This window comes from Mauremys mutica, chromosome 5 (assembly GCF_020497125.1).
Source record: "Mauremys mutica isolate MM-2020 ecotype Southern chromosome 5, ASM2049712v1, whole genome shotgun sequence".
Taxonomy (NCBI): Eukaryota; Metazoa; Chordata; order Testudines; family Geoemydidae; genus Mauremys; species Mauremys mutica.
This window is the reverse complement of record NC_059076.1, coordinates 99,492,400-99,511,060: the sequence shown is the minus strand read 5'-3', so window position 1 is coordinate 99,511,060 and position 18,661 is coordinate 99,492,400. Positions and strand designations below refer to the sequence as shown.

The following is an 18,661-nucleotide window of genomic DNA, read 5'->3' as shown; positions in this document are numbered from 1 at the left end:
GTTCCTTCTTGCTGGCAACTCCAACAGAGGGGCAGGAGGGTGGGTAATGGAATGGACATGAGCAACACATCTCGAAGAACAACAGTTATGAAAAGTTCAGAGTTCATAATTGTGCAGCTTGCAACACTGCTCTGCCAAAGCCAGCATCATCTCGAGATTGCTCAGTAAGTACATAATGAGATGTGAACGTGCAGACAGATGACCAGGTAGCAGCCCTACAGCTCTCTTGGATTGGTGCCTGCACTGATGATGCTTGCACACTGGTCGAGTGTGCCATCACGATTTCCGGCGGAGGCACTTTTGCCAGCTAATAGCAATAGCGAATGCAGGCCAAGATCCAGGATGAAATCTTTTGAGCAGACACTGGGCAACCTTTCATTCTGTCTGCCACCGCAACGAACAACTGCGTTGACTTACAGAATGGCTTTGTTCCATCTATGTAGAAGGCCAGCACCCTTCTGACATCCAGGGTGTGCAGCCTGCATTCCTCATCTGACGTATGAGGCTATGGAAAGAAGATGGGTAAGTATATGTCCTGTCCCATATGAAACTGGGAAACTATCTTAGGCAGAAACGCCGGGTGCGGTCGCAGCTGGACCTTATTGTTGTAGAAGACCATTTAGGGTAGCACCAAAGTAAGTGCCCTGATCTCGGACACCCTGTAGGCCGACATTATCACAACCAGGAACGGAACCTTCCAGGAGAGAAGCAGGAGAGAGCAGGAAGCCAGAGGCTTGAAAGGAGGCCCCATGAGCCTCAACAGCATGAGATTCAGGTCCCAGGGAAGGACGGGATCCTGGATGTGTGGGCAGAGATGCTCCAAACCTTTCCAAAACCAGCCTGTCATGTCGTGAGCGAAGATTGACCTGCCTTGGAATGGAGGGTGAAAAGCTGAGATAGAGGCCAGTTGGACCTTGACTGATTATCAGGACAAAACTAGGAGTTTGAGGTACAGCAGATAATCCAGGATCTCCTACAGCAGGGCCTGCTCAGCTCCGACCTGCCGATCTGAGGCTCAGCATGTGAACCTTTTCCACTTGGCCAGGTAAGTCGCTCTGGTGGAGGGTTTTCTGCTACCCAACAATACCTGATGACCTGGGCTGAGCATTTCCATTCATCCACATTCAGTCATGCAGTAGTCAAGCTGTCAAGTGCAGTGCCGCCAGGTTTGGGTGCAGCTGTAGCCCTGGGACAGCAGATCCGGCCTAAGAGGTAGCTGCAGTGGGGTGGCTACCGAATGGTACAGCAGCATGCTGAACCAGCGCTAGTGAGGCCACGTGGGGGCTATCAGGATAACCTTCACCTTGTCCTGTTTGATCTTCACTAGGACTCTGTGAATCAATGGCACTGGCAGGAATGCATACATCAGAGCCCCCGACCATGGGAGGAGAAATGCATCTGACAGGGAACCCCTGTCCATCCCCCGGATCGAACAAAATATGTGGCATTTCCTGTTCTGCCTGGACACGAACAGGTCCACCTGGGGAGTCCGCCACTTCCAGAAGATTGCACTGACCACTCGTGGCGAGACAAGAAGGTCCTGCTGAGGTGATCTCCTAACACGTTCTTGGCCCCGGCAGGTGCACAGCTACCAGTTGAATGGCATGCTGCACACAGAAGTCCCAAAGGCGGAGAGTTTCTTGGCAAAGGGCCGACAACCTGGCTCCACTCTGCCTGTTGTAATACATCAAAGCAGTATTGTCTGTCAGAACCTGCACCACCTTATCCCTTCCTGTGGGGCAGGAAAGCCTGGTAGGCCAAGCGAACCGCTCTCAGCTCCCTGACATTGATATGGAGGCCCAGGTCCAAAGCATTAGAGACCAGGGTCAGCACCAGGGACGGGGTCGCGAAGGGAACTCCCTCCAACACTACATGGGGTCCAACCACCAATCCAGGGATGACCGGATGTGATCCGGCAACCTGACTATTCGGTCTAGGTCGTGCCTGATGAGGATGTAGATCGATGCCAGCCACACTTGCAGTGGCCCGAGATGGAGCCTGGCATGACTGACCATGTATGTACATGTGGCCATATGGCCCAACAACCGCAAGCATGTGTGAGCCATGGTGAGCGGTGGTTCTTTACGTGGGAGAACAGGTCTGTCATGGCCTGAAAACGTGCTACCGGAAGGAAGGCTCTGGCTTGCGTGTTGTCGAGAACTGCCCCAATGAACTCTATTCGCTGGACCAGCCTCAAGGTGGATTTTTTCTCGTTTATTAAGAGGCCCAGGTCGCAGCAGCTGGAACGCACCAGATAGAGGCTTCTCTGCACCTGTTCCTGAGACCTGCCCTTGATGTGTCAGTCATTGAGATACGGGAAGACTTGACCCCTCGATGTCTCAGGTAAGCAGCCACTGGCTCCATACATTTTGTGAACACCCTTGGGGCCGATGAGAGGCCAAAGGGCAGTGCCATGAATTAAAAATGGCGTCCGCCCACTATGAAATGGAGGAAATGTCTGTGATCTTGGAATATGGAAATAAGCATCCTTCCCTCTCCTTCCATTTTAATCATTCATTCCACAACTGCCACCATGGAGCATTCTGGCCTGATAGAATAGTGCTCTAGCCCCCTAGCAAACACTTTGTCACCTCAGGTCCCATATTGATGCAATTAAGGACACGTGACTTCTCATGGTCCAGTGGTTCTCAAACTTTTGTACTGGTAACCACTTTCATATAGCAAGCCTCTGAGTGCAACCCCTCACTTATAAATTAAAAACACTTTTTTATATATTTAACACCATTATAAATGCTGGAGGCAAAGCAGGGTTTGGGGTGGAGGCTGACAGCTCGCGATCCCCCATGTAATAACTTTGCGACCCCCTGAGGGGTCCTGACCCCCAGTTTGAGAACCCCTGTCATAGTCAGTGTATGGAAGACAAAAGGAGAATTCCTTTCAGAAATCAAACATCTTTCTCCCCCACCCTCCCCAAAAATGGTACAATCAAACACAAACACGCACACACACACACACGCTCCTGGACAACTCAACTTCCACACTGCTCTCAACCTTTAATCAGCCCAGAAATGAAGGTCTACTTGTCTTGTTTCTTAATAAGCAAACACTGGCGGGCAAAGAAACATAAAAAGTATAAAATCATAATTTTTGTTTGCACTCTCCATTAACCAAACACCTTTTTTGCGGGGTGGGGGATAATTTTCTTGTTTTTAAAAACCTCACCCCCAGTAGGCCAGACTCACAGGTACATCTAAAAGAGTAAGCCTAGAGTGTACATTTATACCAGTTAGGCTCTGTCTGGATTTACGTAGTTTACAAAGAAGGTCAGTATCATTATTCACATTTTACAGATGGGGAAATTGAGGCACAGAGAGGTGAAGTGACTTTCCCAAGATCACCCAAAGGTCAGTGGCAGAACCAGGTCTCCTGAGTCACAGGCCAGTGTTCTATCCACTAGGCCACACTGCTACAATTACCAATGTCATTTTCATTCTCTTTACATATCACTTCTGCATCTGGATCATGGAGCGCAGGAAATCTAAGCTGGTGTAACTCATATGCTAACGGGCCAGTGGAGAGCAGCATAACAAGAAAAACAACTTGGCAGAGGGTTTAAGAAAGCCTATGTTAAAATAGACCACCCATAGCCTCTAGGATCTAGAAGCAAAAGACGCACTAACTTGAAGTTCCTTACATTTCCTTTCCCACTGGTAAAGGGTGTGAGAATGGAATAGACACTGAAACAAAGCCCTCTTTAGTCAATACAAGGATTTCCACTGATTTCAAGGACTTTGGATCTGAGCTTATGACAGTGAGAATATAAAGGAATATTAGAGTAACTTCTACCACCTTACACATCACCCCTGTATTTGACCCTTATCTTCAGTTTATAGCAGATGTTTTATTAACAAACTGTACAGTATACAACCATTTAATTATTATTGGACTTGTCATGCAGCGTATCGAACATATGAAGTGGAGACATAACAATTTCATCATGGCCTTTGACACACCTGCTCTCCTAACCTCCCAGAAACAAAAATCAAGTTCACTCTCAAATTTTCTTCTCCTTTTTGCCGGCACCAGCTGCTGATACAGCAGTCCCAGTCTCGCTCTGCTTCTTTACTTTTTTCCCCCATTAAAGAATACATAGAAAATTAGGGTATTTAATTTTTGTTCAATAACATTTAAAACTGGGGGAAAACTAACAGGCTTGTGTGTATTTTTAAAGGTATCTTATGGAGTGGGTGGAGTGTATTCAAAGGGGGAAAAAGGGTAATGTAAAAAAAGTTCACACCATACTCTTACCTCTCCCCATATGCCAACTGTGTCTCTGATATCATTTTTACAGTAAGACAGTTGTCTGATGCAATTGTTCACAGCAACACTGCTTTTTCCAGGAGCTAGATCTTCTTCTGCCATTTCTACCCAGCCCAAAGAGCGCACAGCAAAGCACTAAAAATAAAAAAACAGAGGAAAGATTTGTGTGTAAATCGTAACTCTGTATACCAACAAAGCAGTATCAATTACTTACAAAAGACTGAAGAAATCTAATGGTCAGATTCCCAGTGAAGTCAATGTCAAAACTCCCCCTCTTTTTGAACAGAACAGAAGCAGGTCCCTGTATTGCCATAAGATGACACTCATAGCAGATAGGTACATTAAAATGTTTCATTTAAGAATGTAAAATGAAAATATTTATTGGAAGGAACAAGGTAAGTTGAATGACGTGTCAGGAAAAATTATACTTCTTATACTTCTTCATGGTGGCAGAACGCAAAATGCTTTCAAGAATACAGTCACCAAAGGAGGAAACATGGAACATGTAAGGCAGTGGTGCCCAACCTTTTTTATCTGGCGGGCGCCAGACAACGAGCCACAGAGGACCGTGGTGGCGGATGAGCATCCGCTGAAATGCCGCCAACAAGCGGCAACGTCAATAGGTGTCGCCGCCAAAATACCACCGACAAGCAGCGTCATCCAGAGGTGTCACCGCCGAAATGCCGCTGATTTTTGGCAGCATTTTGGCGGCGACGCCTCTGGAGGACGCTGCTTGTTGGTGACATTTCGGCGGATGCTCATCAGCCAGCCAGTATGCGGGCGCACTCAGACGCCCCGGTGAGCGCCATAGCACACGTGGGCACCGCGTTGGGGATCCCTGATGTAAGGAATGCTTTAGGCAGTCAGTAGAATACCTTTACACCAGAAAAATAGCAACCACAGCTATAGATAAAGTAAGATGGAGGTCTTAGCTAGTATTTTCAGCCTTGATTCCAAAAAAGCTTTTGGTTTAGGCCTGTTGTGAAATTCACACATGGTATATCTCACTACTGAGTTTTAAACCACAAAATTTAATTTATTAAGGATTACCACAATCAGTTTTACAGTAAGTTTAAGTAAGGTAGCAGACAATGATGAATCCAAAGCATTAACTAAGAAATAAAATACTGTGTAAAGAAACAGGCTTTTAACAGTGACCCTTAAAAAAAAATTATAATAGTATAGAGCAGAAGGATGCCAACCAGAGCTCTCAATTGGCAGAACATTGCAAGACTACATCAGTCAGCACGTATGGTGCATTTTGCAAACAAAACAAAAAGGGATAAATTGCCTGGAAATATCTCTGTTACTGCCACTATGGTAGATTTATAAAAGCCACTTTTTAATACGGAAAAAACATTCATATTGTACTGAGGTATTACAGAGAGTGAAATCCTGACCCTATTGAAGTCAATGGGAGTTTTGCCATTGACTTCAATGAGGCCAAGATTTCACCCAGAGAGCGTCAAGAGGATTCTGCTGTCAAGTTGAGCCATAATTGCCAATACAAATCTATAATAGTTTTGCTGCTCCCTTCTGGCAGACATGCTGAACTTATACTTTATTAAGAGTACCCCCCAGAAACCCCATATTATATAACACATACTATTTTTGAAGCATTCAGCATAGATTATATTGTCTATATCAGGGGTCGGCAACCTTTCGGAAGTGGTGTGCCGAGTCTTCATTTATTCACTCTAATTTAAGGTTTCGCGTGCCAGTAATACATTTTAATGTTTTTAGAAGGTCTGTTCCTATAAGTCTATAATGTATAACTAAACTATTGTTGTATGTAGGGTGACCAGATGTCCCGATTTTATCGGGACTGTCTCGATATTTGCTTGTTTGTCCCACGTCCCGACCAATGTTAAGTCAGGACACTGGACAAACAAGCAATGGCTCCCCCACCCCAACTCTGCCCCCTTCTTCCCCGATTGGCTCCCTCCCCAAATCCCCGCCTCTTGCCAAGCACGCCATGCCCAGGAGACGCAGGGGAACGCGGGGCCAGGGTGAGTGTGAGTCTGGCCTGGCCCCGAGCAGGCAGGACTCGGGCACAGTACCTGGATGGAGAGTATGGGGCGGCCCGCGGGGCCAGGCGGCGGCTGTTCTCCCCACCTGGGCAGCGGGACTCGGGAGCAGCCGCTGCTGCAGCTCCCACTGCCGCGGGGGGAGGAAGTGGCCAAGCACGTGGCGCTCGGCAGCTGCGACTCTGGCGCCCGAACCTGCTGCGGGGACCCAGCAGCGCACACGCTGCGCCCAGCCCTGGCCAGTCGCATCTGGGCTGGCTGCCCAGCTGGTGCAATCTCGCGGCGGAGGCATCAGCAGCCCAGCCCCGTTCGTTCCCCTGCGGGACTCGAGCGGGATGGGGGGGCTGGGGCCTGCTGCCCCCACTCCAGGGCCGCCCGCGGGATTGCACCAGCTGGGCAGCCAGCCCAGACGCGACTGGCCAGGGGCTGGGCACGAGCAACGTGCGCGCTGGGTCCCCGCAGCAGGCCTGGGCTTGGGGGGTTCGTGGGTGCCACAGCCACAGCCGCCGAGCTTGGCCAGCGGCCGCTCCTATACTCCAGTTAAACTACTTTGAAAAGCAATTAACAATGTATAATATATAATTTATTAAACAAAAAACATTATGCAAATTGTGTTAAACTCCTCTGTGTGTATGGGTAAAAACTCAAATTCATCAAAGTTTTATGTCAGATAGAAATAGTATCTTGAAATAAGGAAATTAAGTCATGATTTTTTTTTTTCCTCCTGCAAAGCATGTTTACTGAATTGATGCTCTGGGAGCTGACTTTAAACTTTAACCAAATGGGAACAAAACCTGGAGAAGAAATGGTGAAATTAGGAGGAGACTACAGCTGGAAGTATTTTTCATCCCAAAGCTGCCTCTGAAGAAGCCAAAATGCCCAGTTTATAACATTTAATAAGGTTTACAAATCTCTTCTGTCACGTTACAGGATCTTTTTGGCCCATGAAATACTCACAGTTCTTGTTGAATGTGCCAGAACATCTATTAGGGATGCTAAGCCTCGATTTTTGTATCCTTTTCAATACACTTTCTATTGTGTCTGGAGATATAGGCCTGGTCTACACTACGCGTTTAAACCGGTTTTAGGAGCATTAAACAATTTAACGCCACACCCGTCCACACTAAGAGGCCCTTTATATCGGTATAAAGGGCTCTTTAAACCGGTTTCTGTACTCCTCCCTAACGAGAGGAGTAGCGCTAATATCGGTATTACCATATCGGATTAGGGTTAGTGTGGCCGCAGATCGACGGTATTGGCGTCCGGGCGGTATCCCACAGTGCACCACTGACCGCTCTGGACAGCAATCTGAACTCGGATGCAGTGGCCAGGTAGACAGGAAAAGCCCCGCGAACTTTTGAATATTTCCTGTTTGCCCAGCGTTGAGCTCCGATCAGCACGTGTGGTGATGCAGTTAAAAATCAAAATAAAGAAAGAGCTCCCGCATGGACCATGCGGATGTGATTGCTGTAAGGGCAGGCAAATCTGCTCTATCAGCACTCCGTTACAGAAGACGAATTAAAAAACATTTTTTAAAAATCTCCAGACAGACGCCATAGCAGGGACTCAGCGCACTGCTGCGTGACAAGCGTAACGGAAAGCCAAGGAATCAAATGGACGCTCATGGACTGGAGGACTCAAGCTATCCCACAGTTCCTGCAGTCTCTCTGAAAAGCATTTGCATTCTTGGCTGAGCTCCAAATGCTTCTAGGGACAAACACAGTGTCCGCGGTGGGTCAGGGCATAGCTCAGCAATTTACGCAACCCCCCACCCACCCGCAGAAGTGAAAGGGAAAACAATCCTCTCTTGACTCTTTTACATGTCACCCTATCTTTACTGAATGCTGCAGATAGACACGATGCTGCAGCACTCAACACCAATATCCTTGCTCACCCCCTGCCATGGGTGGCTGATGGTGCAATAAGACTGATATCCATTGTCATCCTCAGCCTATTGGCACATGGGGCAGTGCAAAAGGACTGGTAACCATGCCGACTAGCATCAGTTAGGTCAATCAAGGGTGCCTGCCCCTAATTTTTCCTGGTAGATGGTGCAATATGGCTGGTAACCGTCCTCATCATAGCAACAGGGGGCTGAGCTCCATCAGCCCCCACCCTTCATGTGTAAAGAAAAGATTCAATTGCCCCTGGACTAGCAGAGGGATGCTGGGCTCCTCTCCTCCACACTCCTTAATGTCCTGTCTGGACTATCATAGCAGCTGGAGGCTGCCTTCCACTCATTTCTCACTAACAAGTCACTGTGTCTTATTCCTGCATTCTTTATTACTTCATCACACAAGTGGGGGGACAATGCTATGGTAGCCCAGGAAGGCTGGGGGAAGAACGGAATGAACAGGTGGGGTTGTTGCAGGAGCACCCCATGTGAATAGCATACAGCTCATAATTTCTGCAGGATCTGACACAGAGCAGCTGTGCTCTCTGGTTCTATGATACAGTGGTTCTCTAGTACACTTGCCCATATTCTAGGCAGGACTGATTCTATTTTTAGATACCAAAAAGGAGGGATTGACTCAGGGAGTCATTCCCAATTTTGGCTTTTGCGCCCCTGGCTGATCTCAGCCAGGGGCACTTATGACAGCAGCAAATGGTGCAGTGCAAAAGGACTGGTAGCCACGATCATCTTATTACCAATTTATGGTATGGTAGATGGTGCAATATGGCTGGTAACCATCTCTGCTGTCATGCAAAAGCAAAAGCATGCTGCTGTGTAGTGCTGCTGAATCGCCTCTGTGAGCGGCATCTAGTACACATACGGTGACAGTCACAAAAGGCAAAACAGGCTCCATGATTGCCATGCTATGGCATCTGCCAGGGCAATCCAGGGAAAAAAGGCACGAAATGCTTGTCTGCCGTTGCTTTCCCAGCGGAAGGAGTGACTGACGACATTTACCCAGAACCACCCGCGACAATGATTTTTGCCCCATCAGGCACTGGGATCTCAACCCGGAAATTCCAAGGGGCGGGGGAGGCTGCGGGAACTATGGGATAGCTACGGGATAGCTACCCACAGTGCAACGCTCCAGAAATCGACGCTAGCCTCGGACCGTGGACGCACACCACCGATTTAATGTGTTTAGTGTGGCCGCGTACACTCGATTTTATACAATCTGTTTTGCTAAACCGGTTTATGTAAATTTGGAATAATCCCGTAGTGTAGACGTACCCATAGATTTTATTGTGGTAGCATCCACAATGTGCTAGTTACTTTCAAAACACAGAAAAAAGACAATTCCAGCACTGAGCAGAGTACAATTCAAAAAGGCAAAGTCAGAAGGAGGATAGGAGCAAGGGATACAAAATACAGGTAACAGGATCAGGATGATGATGACAGGAACATATCTTAGTTACAACTAAATGTATCTGGATTTTTGCTCTTTTCTTAAACACATTAAACTCTCCACTTGCTTTACACATTCAATTCCAGTGTTACAGTTACAGAGTAAGCTGTGTTTTAGACCCTTTTGTAGTCCCCCTTGAGTGTACCTCTCAGGTAACACACTTGGCCTTCCACCCCCTCTCAGTGGTGGAACCCCACAATTCAACCACTCTGGGACTTGACTTCTGGGCTGCATACCCCATTTTCTACCTCTTTTAACATGACAGGCCCAACAGTATTTGGTACCTGCAAGAAAACTCTAAAATATTCTTTATTCGCCCAAAGGTATAAAACAAACAATGAAAGGGGACAAACAAAAGGCTACTATGCTTGGGTCTTACCTTAACTTTTCCTGGGGGGATAGAGGGTGTGAGTGTCTGGGCCGGGGGTGGGTGGGTTCCCACGAGTGTCTGAGTTGGGGAGGGCCACGGCTGGGCTCTCGGAAGGGAAGGGGGTAGGACTGTTTGGGCCAGGGGGTCCCACAGCTGGGCTCTAGGGTGAGGGGGGGAAGGGGCGGAGAGAAGGGGTGTGAGTGTCTGGACCCCAGCTGGGCTCTGGGGGGAAAGGGGCAGAAAAGCAGGAACTGGGTTGTCATAGGGGTTTCTTTAACTCTTTACTCCCGGGGGAATTTTTAATTTTTTGGCGCAGAATCCCCTCAGGAGTAACTATGTCCTGTAGAATGGGAAATTAACCCTGAGTATGAATTCTAGAAGGTTCTAACAACTGTCATTTTTGAAGATGCAGTATTATTATCTCACTGTAAAAGCTCTTACATCAGAGACTTTCACCACGATGTGTCAGCAAAGAAGAATCAGAACATGCAAAGGAAGTGACACCACTCTGAGAGGTTCAAATGGAGAACTAAATAAGCTATACATCGTAGTGTTGCAAAACAACTGAAAAATTAAGCAACTGAGCTGCTATTAACAAAAACATCTATTCTCCTTTAAATCAGCGACTATTCTGGAAGACTACAGAGTATTGTTTCTATCTTTCAGAGAGGTTCTGGGGCGATCTGGGAAATTACAGACCAGCAGCCTTACTTCAGTACCAAGTAATGTGATTGAAACTATACAATATAATCGGGACAAACCAGCAGGGCTTCTGGAAAGGAATATCAAGCCTCTCCAATACATTAGAATCTTTTGAGGATGTTAAAAAAACCCATCACCACTGAATGAAGGAAAACCAGCTGACAAACTATTTGTACTTTTAGAAAGTCTTTGACTAAGTCCCTCACAAAAGGCTATTACGACAACTAAGTTGTCACAGTGTTGCGATAGAACATACCTTTTAAAAATAAATCCAGTCTTGATTTAAGACTCTAAGGCCTGCTTTACAGACAGATTTTGTACTGGTATAATTATTTTGGTTTGGGGTATGATTTTTTTCCTAAATATTTATACTGGTACACCCTTAATGTGGATACAATTGCAGCAATATAAAAATATACTTTACATTGCTTATTACCCTTCCGCTACAAGAATAAGATATACTAGTATAGTACATATGCACTAGGGGAGGGGACTGTACTGAATTAATTATATTAGTATAGTTAATGTGGTACAACTTCTGTGTTTAGAAAAGCACTAATTGATGGAGAATTTACCACATCCCTCAGAAAGCTGTTAATTGGTTAATTACCCTCACATTTAAAAATATGTCTTATTTCCAGTTGGAATTTTTCTGACTGCAACTTCCAGCCATTAGATCTTTGTCTGTCAGGCTAGAGCTGACTGGAACTCCCTTCTAAAAGAACCAATTTCAAAGCCAAAAGTTGAAAATAAGCCTGATGACATGCAGACCTAATTCATTCTTAAGAATTATAAAATGGCCTTGTAGCATGATAGGTCTGAAAGAGGGGGAGGGATAGCTCAGTGGTTTGAGCAGTGGCCTGCTAAACCCAGGGTTGTGAGTTCAATCCTTGAGGGGGCCACTTAGGGATCTAGGGCAAAAATTGGTCCTGCTAGTGAAGGCAGGGGGCTGGACTCAACTCAATGACCTTTCAAGGTCCCTTCCAGTTCTAGGAGATTGGTATATCTCCAATTATTACCTTTTATTACCTAATGAAACCACACACTTGAATGTGCTTTTCCAGGATGATCATCTTCTAGAGGTGAGTATCCATTGCTATATTTTGGCATTTCTTGACTAGCATTTACCCTTTAAAAGGTACGTTTACACTGCAGATCAGCCCCAAGGGGCTAGATGGCTAGACCGAGCTGCCAGCTGTGTGCAACGTCCACACTGCTGTTTAAGAATGCTATCTTGAGCCCCACAGGTGTCTCTTCCTGGCCTGGGAAGCACACTCTCAGCTGTAGCGGAGTTATACCCAAACAGGTATCCCCATCTAGAATCTGTTCCCCTGCTGAGTTCTATTCAGTAGCATGCCACATATATTGGAGAGCCTTTGCTCAATTTAACTTTGTTCATAACACAATCTGTTCCTAGTATCAGAGGGGTAGCTGTGTTAGTCTGGTTCTGTAGAAGTAGCAAAGAATCCTGTGGCACCTTATAGACTAACAGACGTTTTGCAGCATGAGCTTTCGTGGGTGAATACCCACTTCTTTGGATGCAAGTAGTGGAAATTTCCAGGGTCAGGTATATATAAGCAAGCAAGAAGCAAGCTAGAGATAACAAGGTTAGATCAATCAGGGAGGATGAGGCCCTGTTCCAGCAGCTGAAGGTGCGAAAACCAAGGGTATTCACCCACGAAAGCTCATGCTGCAAAACATCTGTTAGTCTATAAGGTGCCACAGGAATCTGTTCCTAGTATGTTTTCATGTTTTATAGCCAGAGGATTCACACATTGTATAAAATCCAAATTTATTCCCCTCCTAAGGCTTAGGTTTATTGGTAACTTGAATAATAACAAATTTTAGCCTCAACTTTCTCCCCAGACTTGGCTATCTCTAGAGCAGGGGTCGGCAACCTTTCAGAAGTGGTGTGTCAAGTCTTCATTTATTCACTCTAATTTAAGATTTCGCGTGCAAGTAATACATTTTAACGTTTTTAGAAGGTCTCTCTCTCTCTCTAAGTCTCAATTATATAACTAAACTATTGTTGTATGTAAAGTAAATAATGTTTTTAAAATGTTTAAGAAGCTTCATTTAAAATTAAATTAAAATGCAGATCTTTTCCTTGCTTAGTTTTTCAATGTCTGGCACGTATTTGGATACTTTAAGCTGCACACAGGCTTCTGAGTGATCAGCTGTTAACCAGCTCCGAGAAGGACAGAAGACTGATTTCATGTGTGAAAATACCTGTTCACACAGGTATGTGGATCCAAATGCCGAAAACATTGCAAACACAATCTTCTTCAAACAGTTAAATTTCACTGGCAGGGACATCCAGCAGGTCAGAATACAGGCCCCATGATCTCTCTCAGTAGCTTCAAGTGCGCTTCGCAGATCTCATAGACTTTAAGGTCAGAAGGGTCCATTATGATCATCTAGTCTGACCACCTGCACAATGCAGGCCACAGAATCTCACCCATCCACTTCAATAACAAACCTCTAACCTATGTCTGAGTTACTGAAGTCCTCAAATTGTCCTCCAAACTTTGATGGCTACAATTCTAAGCTTTTTAACTGAATGAGCTGCATTTCGAAATCTTCAACATCCATCCACTGAAATACAGACAAATCCAAGTTGCTTTCGCTGAACTTTTTAGGTTTAATTAGACAAGAAAGCATTGGGCCAAATTGCTGGAAATCTTGAAATCTGTCAGAAAATTCTGATTCCAGTTCTTGCATGTACATTCCAATCTCATCGACACTGACAGTGCAACGTGTCGATAGCTCTTTTATGTGTTGGAGGTAGTGGAAAATCAAAGTTCGAATATCCCGAGAAAAAACTGCTAGTTTTACAACAAATGCCTTCCAGGCTTCATAAAGATCCAGAACCGTTTGCCCTGAAACCTGGAGATAGAGGTGGAGTTTGTTTAGGTGAGTGGTGATGTCAGTTAGAAACATGAGCTTATACAGTCATTTGTCATCATCCAGTTCGGGGTAGTTTTGTCCTTTTTCCAACAAAAAGGGCTTGATTGCGTCAAAACAGTTTACAAAGCGCACCAAAACCTTGCCACGACTTAGCCACAGAATGTTGCTGTGAAGTGGAATGTTGTCATAAGCACTGTCCATCTCTTCTCGCAGTGCTTGAAACCATCTGAGAGTCAAAGCAGATCGAGCAACAAGAAAATTCACAATTCGCACCACTGTATTCATCACATTATTAAGCTCTGAATTAGAAATTTTAGCACACAGGTTTTCTTGATGGATGATGACAGTCAAATTTGACTGTCAGGTGGCCAATTTGATCTTCAAAAGTAACTTTACAAATCCCTTCTGTTTTCCGACTATGGCAGGAGCACGGTCTGTTGTCACACAAAATATTGTTCTGATGTCAACTAATATAATAATAAAATAAATAATAATAAAAAATATTTTTCTGATGTCAGAGAGGGGCAGTTCTTTTATTCTGCATATGATCGTATCTTTATTTGGCAAATCACTGAACAGAACCTCCGAACTGCTGAGGAAAAACTTCTTTTCTATATTCCCCATCTGTAAGCGGCACTGTGCAATCTTGCAACTTCCTTCTGTGGCTTGATTTTTTACTTACAGTCAAGCATTTAAAACCACTGCTTTGCTTCTTCTATCCTGCTACTGCCTTTATGATCGATTCAGTCTTGTCTGCTTCATCAAGAAAGGTTTTCTCATGCTTCGTTTCAAAATGTCATCAAACACTTGATGTGCGACAAGCACCACTTTCACAACAGAAAGCATAAACAGCACAGTTCTTCTTTTGAAGAAATCCAAATGTGTCTGTCCAAGAAGGCTGAAATGAACGGACATCTAACTTTGCTGGCAGCTGGGACCCCGGTTGGCAGGGGACCGGCGGACAGAACCCCAGGCCGGCAGCAGAGCCCTGAGGCCGGCAGCCAGGATCTGGGCAGTGTGAGTACCGCTGAAAATCAACTTGCGTGCTATAAGTTGCTTACCCCTGCTCTAGAGTTTGCCCCAGAACACAATTCCCTGTACCCCTGAGAAAAGTTTCATCTCTTATATCCTAGTTGGATCTCACTTAATACACATTCTAGTTACACTGCATCTTCATGTAGGGTTTAAGCTATGGGAAATGATTCAAGGGAGACCTGCATCCCCTGTTCAGGGTCCCAGAATCTGCTGCCCAATAACAGATATCTTAGATGGTTTATCATTAACACAGCAGAAACTATTTATTTATTTATATACATACTATGTATAGCCAAGAGTACTGGGATCCTATGGTAAGAGACCCATGCGTGTGCTGCAGCGGGAGTAGGAGAATATGTATTTGATTGTACAACCCTTACTCATTATGGTGAAAGCAGCAAAGAATCCTGTGGCACCTTATAGACTAACAGACGTTTTGCAGCATGAGCTTTCGTGGGTGAATGCCCACTTCGTCGGATGCAAGAGTGGAAATTTATGGTGAACATCTACTCATACAAGTAGTCCCATTGAAGCCAATGGGATTATTCTCATCAGTAAATGCTCACCAAAGGTTGCACAATCAGATGCTAACAGAATACAGTACATAGGTTACTGCCTGGCCCTACCAAGTAGAAATAACCAACAGATACCATCAACATACTTCAATTGGTCCCTATTGGTTTTTACTGGCTTCTGTTGATTTCAGTTGGAGGACAAATGATTCCCAGGAACAAGAAGTCCAGATTAACTCTTTCAAAACCCAAGGTTCACTTTTTAAAACCAAAAAGAACCCGATGAAAATTTCAAAAAGGGCTAATGGTGGATTAACATAGTTTTTGTATTTAATGCATAAATACTCCTTCAAAAGAACAACAAAGAGCTGCAGCAGAGTGTCTTGAATCACGCATGACCTAATTCTCAAATCAGGCTTAGTTGAGTTAGATGAAAGCACAATTGCTTAATTATTCAGCACACTAATACAGCAGCACTGTTACCCAGCCCCATCAGTGGTACCTGCTAAACGAGAGAGAGCGCGTGCATTACTGTTCTGGCCTAAATGGGCTTTGTTGCTGCATTTACTTTTTTTTTCTAGAACTAATACATAAGCAAAAATTAGTCATGCTGAAAACCACAGAGTGCAGCACTGCTAGGACTCTGGCTTTGCAATGGCATCAAAATAGATATGCCTATTAATGCTGATTAGTTTAGTGTCTCCATTCCAAACTACTTTCAAAGCTTTACATCTCTGCCACACAGAACATTTTGCTCTAAAAGGAAACATAAAATGCTCATACCTCATGTGCTGTTATTTTACTGTTACAATTTCAAGGCAATCCACTTGGCCCTTTTGGAGTTATAGGTGCCAACCCCACTTCCCTTCTCTCCTCAAAAACCTATACTGAGTCATTTGGTGAATTTGCAGAATTCTCTTATAAAATTAAATTCTACAGGCTCAGGCTGTTATTTTATCAGCAACAGTGGTTCCCAAACTGTGGGCAGCAGGCCTCGGGCTAGTCCCCATGGGGGGCATGGAGGAAGCACCACCCAGCCCTGCTCTGCACCCAGCTCTGCTCCAGCCCTGCCCCAGCCCCAGCTTGGGCCCCAGGCACAGCCATGATCTCAGCTGCAGCCCCGGCCTTGGCTCCACTCCGCAGACCCGGTTTTGGTCCTGATTCTTGGTCCCCAACCCCAACTGCAGTTCCCGGCCGAGGCCCTGCTTCCAGCCACCGCCTGCAGCTTTGGGTGTGCAGGGGGCGCGGATAGGTTCTGTGATGGGTTGGATCACAGAAACCCCCCTTGGAAGCTGCCACCTGATGTGCCAAGACTACTTCTGCCCCTGCTTTCCTGCCCTGGCAGCTTGGGACTTCAGTGCCCTGCCTGGTTTGAGCCAGGCTTGCTAGCCTGCTGCAAACCCAGACCCAGGTCTGAACCACGTCCCCTAACAGCTGTAGGCTTAAACTGAAAGCAGCTAACAGAAGTGTTCTTGTCTTTAACACTCAGATGCTCCACTCCCAATGGGGTCTAAACCCAAATAAATCCGTTTTACCCTGTATAAAGCTTATGCAGGGTAAATTCATAAACTGTTCACCCCCTATAACACCAATAGAGAGAGATGCACAGCTGTTTGTCCACCCAGGTATTAACACATACTCTGGGTTAAGTAAAAAGTGATTTTATTAAATATGGAAAGTAGGATTTAAGTGGTTCCAAGTAGTGACAGACAGAACAAAGTAAGTCACCAAGCAAAATAAAATAAAACACGCAAATCTATGTCTAATCAAACTGAATACAGATAATCTCACCAGTTCCAAAATGCTTCCTTTTACAGACTACTCCCCTTTTAGTCTGGGGCCAGCAATCACTCACACCCCTTGCTGTCACGGTCCTTTTTCCAGTTTCTTTCAGTATCTTTGGGGGTGGAGAGGCTCTCTCTTCGGCCAGCTGAAGACCAAATGGAGGGGTCTCCCCGGGCTTAAATAGACTTTCTCTTGTGGGTGGAAACCTCCTCCTCCCTCCTATGCAAAGTCCAGCTACAAAATGGAGTATTGGAGTCACCTGGGCAAATCACATGTCCATGCATGACTGAGTTCCTTACCAACCAAGCCACATTCCTGGGAAAGTCCAGATGTGGACTGGTGTCTCCAAGTTCATTGTTGGCTTAAGTGTTTCTTGATGGGACACTTACTGAGAATAGTCTTTTCTCAGGAAGCTGACCAACTGCTTCACAACCACCTACTTAGAATCAAACAAGTATGCAGCCAATATTCATAACTTCGAATACCAAAATGATACATGCATACAAATAGGATTAATAGATTCAGTAGATCATGACCTTTACAGAGATGTTACATGGCATATGTAGCATAAAACAATTCTAGTTGTTATGTTATATATATTTCCATAAAGCCTTATGGGTGGCACTGTCACAGGTTCCATTATGGGTAAAGGGGGGCACGACAGAAAAAAATCTGGGGACCACTGATCTACAGGAACAGAACTTTGTGCTCTTTCTTAAAACAAAAATAGTCACATATTGAAGGATTCAAGCAACAAGAAAGCCATACTTGCATAAACTTGGTGACTTGCCCACCTGCTCTAAAACACAGTCCACATACTCTCCCTGAGGTGTGGCTTTATTTATAAACAAAATAAAACCACATGAACTCCTGTATACGTTTTTTCAGCCTGTTCACTAGGTTCTCTTTAGTTCAGATCCAAGATTCTTCTGTCAAGGAATCCTAGGTCTGAAGCAGACCTAACGAACAGGGAAAGGAGAAGATAAATACAGCAGGATGAAGAAAAGGCTGTAGGATGTGCAAACTACATACTGTACTCAGAATCTTTGGATCCTGTTTGGGATATTGAGGGATGAAAAGAACTATAAATACACAAGTAATATTCATGAAAGCATTTAAAACTGAATGAAACAACTCCCTTCATCCAAATTATAGTACCAAAGGTTTAATTTGGCATAGGCAATGGGCATCTTGCGTTTTTCCCATGTCCTCCCTACAATTTTAATGTTCTATTGTAGAAGGGAAGGCCAAAGCTTCAAAACAGTATCATTGACTGGAGCTTTCATTCCCTACTCCTGCTAGTCCACAAAGGACTCTCTGTAAAGAAAATTAAACCAATTCAATTGGCCGAGAAGAGAGTACTTCCAAAGGAGTGCAGCAAGTATATGAAATGACTAGGCGACATTGCTCTGGAACAGCAGGAGTATGATCTTGGAAGGAATAACAAAGCAAATGGGTTGGAAAAAAGTAGAGGACACACAAAAGAGGGATGAAGAGTTAGAGGGACCGCAGTGAAAAAACTAAGACAGGGTGAGGAGCATCCCCTAAAAAAATCATGGTAGGGGAAAGTAGGTAGGATATGGAAAAAATGGCACTAATTCCTCAGTTTTAGCATTTGAGTGTATAGATTAATGTCCTTGGTTACTAATCCAATTAATAGTGGGAGCTAAGTATAGGTAACCA

General features: G+C 45.0%; 1 protein-coding gene across 8 annotated transcripts in view; it reads right to left on the bottom strand.

The window, feature by feature from the left end:
• Positions 1-18,661, bottom strand: part of APBB2 (amyloid beta precursor protein binding family B member 2) — a 336,412-nt gene that overhangs the window by 72,675 nt on the left and 245,076 nt on the right. For all 8 annotated transcript variants that reach the window (XM_045018103.1, XM_045018104.1, XM_045018109.1 and 5 more), the window contains one exon: positions 4,270-4,416. In XM_045018103.1, coding sequence (XP_044874038.1) covers positions 4,270-4,416 — 147 coding nt within the window. The remainder of the gene's footprint in view (positions 1-4,269; positions 4,417-18,661) is intronic.